This window comes from Pteropus vampyrus, unplaced genomic scaffold (genome assembly GCF_000151845.1).
Source record: "Pteropus vampyrus isolate Shadow unplaced genomic scaffold, Pvam_2.0 Scaffold4, whole genome shotgun sequence".
Classification (NCBI taxonomy): domain Eukaryota; kingdom Metazoa; phylum Chordata; class Mammalia; order Chiroptera; family Pteropodidae; genus Pteropus; species Pteropus vampyrus.
Genome location: NW_011888785.1, coordinates 1,504,013 through 1,512,378, shown reverse-complemented (window position 1 = coordinate 1,512,378; position 8,366 = coordinate 1,504,013). Strand labels below are relative to the sequence as shown.

Below are 8,366 nucleotides of genomic sequence, written 5' to 3'. Positions count from 1 at the left end.
CTAAAAGGAGTAGTTCCAGGGGAGGAGGACCAATGACGAATGAAAGCAACTCTATCCCTTTGTGTCTCACTTTCCCTAGACATTTCTTGTCATTCCTGCTGTCATGTACCATAACTGACTTTAGAGAGACACTGACAGTGTTAGATTTGCTCGAATAAAACCTCTTCCTTTGATGTTCTTTTGTGTAGGCGAGTAGACTAAACTAGATATTAAAAAAAAAAAAAGACACTACAAGAAGTAAACATATCTAACATATAAAGGAAGAATTTTGTTCATGACAAAATTAGTTTTCTCTATAGCTACAGATCCAATCCCCTTATAAAGCCCGGGGTAAAAATGATGTTTGCCCAGATTCTGACAGCTGCCTCCTTATCTCCAAGGACCTCCTCGATTTACCAACCTCTTTATATTCAGGATGGAGAGAGCTCAAGTTTTCTCTTTAACTATCTGGGATCCTTGCTTTGAATTCCTATACCCAATTTGAGCACATGCCTGTTTGCTGGGTAACTAACTTTGTTAAAGCTGCTTCTGTCACTACATGCTGCTGGCTTGGTGACCAAGGCTGGATTTCACTGGCTGGTATAGGAGTTGGGAGTCCTATCAAACAATCCTGAATGCGTGAAGTGAGTGGGTCTTGTGGTCAAAGAGATTTAAAGTCTCAGATTCAAGTGGAGAGGCCAGAAACCGAAATCAAGGCAAGACCACAGAACCAGAAAATTAAATCTGAAATCAGAAGAAGCAGAACAAGTCAATGGGGGTGGTTCATATGGGAGGGGGTTGTGGTTTATTTTTTGGACCTAAGTGTATACAAGTTGCATTATTTGGTTGAATGGCTTTAAGATTCATGGCTACAGTCAGAAATGACTTCAAGTTTTAGGTGAAATACTGATCTTCTCACTTTTTCCTTATTTTATATTAAATAAATGATATTAAAATGATAAAGGAATATCCACATTTATAAACAATGTACATTATAATAACACTTAATAAATAGTTATCTTTTACCTGTTGCACTGACATCTTTTTGCTGATAGAGAGCAATAGGCTAAAATTCTCACTACTTACTCTATCGTCACTTGAAAACTTGACATTCTCTCCAACAGTTTATTTTATTATAGAGAACGTAGATCCTTTATTTTATTTCTCAGAGATTGATGTATAGTATTAAAACAATTAGAAGACAGAAAAGACAGAGAAGCTCAGATCTCAAAAGACTTTTGGGATAATAATGAAAGCAGTGGATATCTAGACAGCATAGGGCCTTTGGAGTATGTTTATATGATAAGGTTGAGTGTTACCTCTTTGCTTGGCTGATTTATAATGAGGGACAATGTTGCTTGGTCATTTACCTGCAAAGAAATATGTAGCTTTTTTATTTCTGGGCAGTGACCTTGGAGGGCCCAAGGCACTTCTTCTAGCCTTCCCTCAGGAAACCATGGAATGACATTTGAGGGGCACCGTTGTCTGAGTAAGGTGGGGACCAATATCCTGAGAGGTCATGAGACCAGATTCCTTGTGATTAAATACAGATTTGATGCAAATTAGACAAGATTTTAGCTTTTTCTGTGAAGCTTCAGCCAAGTTCCAAAGTATCTCTGGCAATTTTCAGTAACACAGTACCTTTTAACTTTTGGGGTAGGGCTTACAACGTGTTGTATGGCAAAGAATTAGAGTCTTGGGATATTAATTAAAAAAAATCTTTGAAATCAATAGTTCATAGTTGATGTGAAGGAGAGTAAAGATGGATCTTAGTTCTTAAAGATTTCCAATTAAATGGAGACTATCTGCCTATAATCAGTTGATAGAGATAATATTCAACTGTTAAAATATTGAAAGAACTTTCTTTTAGATCTAGAGTTTGACTTTCACAATATATTTCTTAGAAAATACATTCTGGGTAAAAGACTTGTATGCAGTAAATAATTTTCCTGGCCAAAAGAGTAAAAAAAGAATCCTTATGTATAATTTTACTAGGCATCTACATTTCCAAGCAATTTCTGAATTGGTTTCCTCTGCTATGACTAACTGACAACCTGTGATTTATGGATTTGAAATAATTGAATTTCTTGGCTGTCATATACTTTGAGTAAGAAGTATTACATATGTTTCCAGAAAAATGATTTAAAGAAGAAAAGAGTTAAGTGATGCCAAGTTCTGAAACTATTTGGAAACTGTGTTCTAACCAAGTGACATTTAAGAAGTTCTCTCTAAGTTTCTAAAATGTGTTTGCTAAATAATCTTTGAAGAATTTTTGAAGTAGTTTGAGACATTAGGTTTCTAAACATGCCACTTTTGAGCTAAATCAGTGGAAAAAGATAGAAGGCAGCATGTTGTTGTCCTCACCTTTCCCAGCACAAGAAATGTAGAATTTTTCAGTGATGCTTGGTAGATAATAGGTTGAGTAAATTTCTTCAGAAATAGGAGTTACAAAACATCTCATTTTACCTGTTAAAGAGAAAATATTCAATACTTTAGTGAAATCTTTCCATGAACAGAATTTTTTTAAAAACGTGAACTCTCTAAAGCAATGTCTCGACTTTATTGTGGGTTTGACCTACCTGTATTTTTTTCTAGCTTTTGCTAGTTTTGCTCAGCCCATGGATTTAACTGGCCCATCAACTTCAAATTCTGGGGAGCATTTCCCAACACTTTTCACACATTCTATTGTAATGATAATTAGGTGACTGTGAAGCACCTGTGTAAGTACTGAGGATTAGAAAGCTGTCCCCCCCCCACCCCCCCATATGCTTTGGAGTGGCAAACAGGACTTTGTGAGATGACGGAATATTCTATAGCTATTGTTCGTATGTGGCTATTCAGAGTTAGAATGTGGCTAGTTCAGCTGAGAAGATGGACATTTGCTTTGGTTTTAATTAATTTGTATGTAAATTTAAATAATCACATGTGGATAGGATAGTGGCTACTGTATTAGACCCAAAACAGTGACTTCGTGACCCTGAGCAGTTCAAGTCTAACTTGTGGATAGCATTAACATTGGCTCCTCTGGTTCACATTCAAGGGTTTTCCTTGGTGGTTCTAATTTAGGGGCTATAATTAATTACCAAAGGGATGGGTGAAAATTTGTTAGGACATTTTTGGTTGTTCTAACCGGGGTATCTGCCTGGCATTTAGTGGTGGGGCCCAGAGATGCTTAATGCCCTGACATGCATAGCACAGTCTGCACAATGACCACCCTAAATGCCAGTAGCAATCGACTTGACGAACCCAACTAGATCAGCGAAGTTCTCTAAATACAGATGCTCCTTGACTTACGATGGGGTTACATCATGGTAAACCTATCATAAGTTGAAAATATTGTAAGTTGAAAATGCATTTAACATGCCTAACCTATGAAATATCATAACTTAACCTTAAATGTACTCAAAACACTTACATTATCAGGACATACACTGTCATTAGTCAAGGAGCATCAGTAATTGCATTCCTCTTCTCATCAGAAGTACTCCTGCACATGTGGGCATTTTGTAGACATGATGGGATACGAAAACACAAAGTATGATATCCAAAATGCTAGTAACACAGCACACTGCGGAGTATCTGCTGTTTACCCCCATGATCACGTGGCTGACCGGGAGCTGAGGATCACTGCCACTGCCCAGCTTCACGAGTGTATCCTACCACATATTGCTAGCCTGGGAAAAGATCAAAATTCAAAGTTGGAAGTATACTTTCTACTGAATGTGTGTAGCTTTTGCACCGTTAAAATGGAAAATCAAAAATCAAACCATCGAAAGTCAGGAACTGTCTATATTGTGGTTTCATTTGCGAGAGCTCCTGTGATCTCAGTCCTATCCACTCTATCTATAGCTAGTTCTGTCTCCTGTGATCTGTATCTTATTTTCTTCTGCTTCCTTAGGGAGCTCACTTTTTAATTATGCTCATTTTGTCCTATTGCTTCAACTGCTCTCTCTCTATATATTTGAGCACATTCCAATCTTTCCTATCTCAAATAATATCTCTTCTTAATTCCACATCCTCTAGCCAGGACCATCTTCTCCTCCTCATTCACGGCATCCTGTCCCTTGCCAGTCTCAGAATAGCACATTTATTCATCTAGCTAATAGAGGAAACTATTTTTTTGTACCATGATGAAAAGAAAACCCACACCATATGTAGTTTCAAAACACACAATTTTATTACACAGGCATATCAATAGAGTCACCATACCATGTTCCACTTCTAAACGACTGTATATGTGTGTGTGTGTGTGTGTGTACACGTACATACACACACATATGTGTTTTAAAATTTCCAAGAGGAGTCCACTTTTATTCTTTTACGCTTATAATAACTGCACCTTTTTGTAGCTAGGCTCTACAGCACACCACCACACTAGTTTCACATATTTTTCCTAATTTAGTATCACATTACTTTTTTCCAAGGGTAGGTTCATACTAAAACTGTGATGTGGTCACTTAAAATATTCTAGTTCATAGTTCAATGTATTGTAAAAATAAAAATTTTAAGTACTGCAACATCTTCTTAATTCCCCTATCTATCTTAAAAAGAATTCTACACATCCCAAATAAATCACTCTAAATAACTAAACCCTGAAAATGTTAAAATAATTTATATTTAAAGACATAGCTATCCTTGGTTAAATACACTTGGTATACTATTTTGATAATTGCAATGATTTCATTTCTTCTTAACTCTATGTCAAAGCAGTGATATGCCTACTTTTGTTCTTTAAGTGTGATTTCATAAATTATTTCAAAAGGCATTAAAATATCTTACTTTGTTGCACAGACATATCTACAAAAAAATGCCGCCTAAAATTAGAGTTGGAGGTCATTCTTTCAGTACAAAACTACATCGTTGGATAAATTCAGTAGGACCAGGTACACACAAAATATTTGCATTATATAGTTTAGATTTTCAGTGACAAAGATCGTGCCTGTTTGTGGAATCAAATAAACAGTGATGATGTTGATTCACTAACTGAGGTTGAATTTATGGACAACTTCTGTAATCAATTGGATAATGAAGTTATACAAATAAGTTAGGAGACTTCAAAAACTATACCAAACAACTATTGCCCAGATATTTCTTCTAACTATATACAACCTGATTTTTTAATGAGCTGATTTAAATATGGTAGATGATGATCGTGTTGCTCTAAAACTAAAAGATCTTCAGATTTATTATTTTCTGGAATTATTATTTTCTTAGCACAATTAAAACTTGTATTTTGCTTCTAAATTATAACATGTCCTCATATTGGATATTAAAGGTGTTAATTTACCTGGTTTAGTAAGTAACTCAAAAAATGACTTGAAAATTGATTAGCTTTGGGGAAAAATAAAAGTATGTAATACAGTGAGAGTTATATATTTTAAAATACCAGAGTTCTTTATCTGTTGCCAGAGATTATATGCTCATAAATATTTTCAAAGACCATGCTATTTTCTTGCCTATAATATTTTCTTTCTTTAGTATCATCATGGGTTGCTATTTTAATATTCCATTATGAAAGAGAAGGATTGAATCTTCCTATTTAATGTAAGCCTATCTTTTTTATTTCCTTCTACAGAAAACTCTCTCAGGTTCTTTAGATAAATGCATTCTTAAAAATGATTTTGTCTGCATTATTTCATGTGAATTGTAAAACAAACAAAAAAAACTAAATTAAATTATAGGAAAGCTAATTGTAACTTCATCTTTGGGGCATATATCATCTGTCCTTTTATATAATGTAATTGGGCTGTAAAGTCTGTGAAATGTAAATATCATGAATAATCCAAGTCGTTATGTCTATAATTATAAATGTGGAAGTATGTGATTAAAGTTATTTTTATAAGTCAATATTAATAATTGTTACTACATAAATATCATAATAATAGTAAAATAGCCAAATAAGTAGTTTATCTGTATACTGTACTGTTCAGATCACTCAACTCCATAAATATCAGCCACAATATTTATACACAGCAGACATAAAAAAAAAAAAGAATAAAAATGAACAAATTTAGTAGAAATGAAATCTGTGATTTGGTGGCATAGAAAAGCCTTGAACAATTGCTTTCTCATCTCTGTGGGAACAGAATCTTGATAATACCCCCACAGTATCACAATTTCTTTTCTACTATTTACATTCATGAATGCTATAAATATATGCTGTATATATTTTCAATATTTATAGTATATATACATACACACATACACACACACATACTTTATGTTATTCTTAGGCTCATTCATGAACATGCAGATCAGTCTGCATAATATGATTAATATATGCTTATTTGCACTAAATTATATTCATTTATACCTTTTCACTCTTGTGCAAAAGTGCAAAAATATCACACAGGTTAGTATTCTTTCTCTAAAAAAATCTTTTTTATGCTTTAAGTTTTTTATCATTTACAAATAAATTATGAAATATAGCTCATTCACAAATTGAAAATAATTACAATGTTTTACAAGGCATTGCTGAGGTTTTGAATTATGGCATTCTTGAAGCCATCGTCTTTCAAAACAAAGACATCAATAAGTTATTATTTCTTGATATTTGTATTTCTTAATTACTTATATGAAATGTTATTACAAATCTAACACTCATGCTAGTCAAATAGTGCTTGTATAGAATATAAATCTTTCTGTTTTAGCTGTTCCTCTTTTTTTATGGAAAGTCTTTTTTGGAGCATTCTGGAAAGTCTGTTGAAGTTACTGTCCTAGAACATTTCTGGATAGTTTTTCATCCAATAAAAAAAGCTGAAGAAATAAGTGAGGCAAAATTGAGGAAGAATAATTTTAGTGGGTGTTCAGGAGAGATGACAGCAAATGGAAGAACTGTTTTAGTTTTATCTCAGTCCTTTGGTATATCCTTGCCTCATGAAAATCCTAAAAAACATTCAGTTCTTTAAAAGATTGATTATACTCTTCCATTAAATATCAGTTGTGGTCCTCCATTGCTCATGCTGTCTGTCATTTCCTGTTAGGAAAATAACATGAATTAATTAAAATTTCTTTCAGAGGAAGACATCGATTTGGTTAATGGGTTTGCAAAACAGAAATGTCAAGCCATTGGAAAACTTGCTGAGTTTTGGGGAAGGACGAGGATTGATACTGATGTTGCATCTGAGGAAATGAAATTTCATGGCATCTTGGAGCATGAAATTTGAAATGCTGAAGTGATGGTCTGAGACCAAAGTCTTTTGTGCACAAAAACAGTTGAATCTCTCCCCAGTCCTGAGTTTCTCCTTTCGTTCCTCAATTCTATTTTGAAAAGACCTCACCTAGAAAGAAGAAAACTATTATATGTCCAAATTTTTCCAATGCATAGGCTCCTCTGCTGAGCATGTCAACAAAGTGCCAAGTAGAGGTTACCTTAATTCTATAGAAAAGTCTGTAGCCTTTTTGCTAAGAACTGAAAAAGGCCAAGAGGATCATTGCTTATTTGTGACTATGGCTCACTAATAAATCACAGTGGAAAAGATTATTTTTCATGATATTGTCACTCATACAGTAAAAAAAAAAAAAATAGTAAAACCTCTTAATATGTTTTTTAAGAGATAAATTACTATGATGTTAATAAGGAAAACTACACAGGAAGGTAAATTTAAATGAAAATTTAAATATAAAGAATGACCTAACACAGAAAGTTCCATTTGCAATGACAGAAAATACATTAATGTAAGAAAAATTTAGAAGTGTTGAATTCATGTTTTATTAAACTTTAAACTTTCCTATACAATGAGAGGTAATGAGGCCCATTCAAAATTATAATGATTAGTGCACCATATTATAAATAATGAGGCAAAGCTATCGAAAAATAGATGACATCTTTCCACACTTGAACAAGCCTATTTGCAGCAGAGCAGTAAAAAACAATTCAAATGGAAATATCTTCTCAATTATCTCATGCCCATCAATTTCTGTTTACTTTCTATTTGGGTGAATTAACAATTACAAAGTACTGTGTTAGTTTTTACAAATTGTAGAAATTATTCTAAATATTTATTTTAAAATGAAAAGGTATCCACGTCCTATCTTTAGTCTCTTCTCTGAAGATTCTATACAAAAGGTAAAATAGAATGAAAACGCTTGCTTTTCGTATATGGTGTGGTTTTGAAAGTTACACAGGAGGAGCAATGAGGGACTAGAAGGCAGAAATCGGCCCGGTTTTTGAACTTCGCTTTTGAAAACTTTGCTGTCTTTTAGAAGATGGGGTAGAGTTTCCTCCAAGAAAATTTTTGGAACGGAGACAACAGGCATTAGAGACCTTTCTTTTCACATCAAGACCTGTCTCTCCATGCAAAGTGCCCCGGCTCCCTCCAGGCTGAGGGGAATTGGTTGTCTTGTCCCTGAGTATCCATTCTGTCTCCCCTCTTGAGGTGCTAAGA

The 8,366-nt window shown here is 34.0% G+C and overlaps 1 protein-coding gene across 1 annotated transcript in view; it reads right to left on the bottom strand.

Annotated features, from left to right (window-relative positions):
- Positions 1–6,537: 6,537 nt before the first annotated feature.
- The window catches only part of TMEM196 (transmembrane protein 196), a 46,674-nt gene continuing 44,845 nt past the window's right edge, over positions 6,538–8,366 (bottom strand). The window contains exon 4 of the mRNA XM_011362734.2: positions 6,538–6,955. Coding sequence (XP_011361036.1) covers positions 6,896–6,955 — 60 coding nt within the window. The 3' untranslated portion in view covers positions 6,538–6,895. The remainder of the gene's footprint in view (positions 6,956–8,366) is intronic.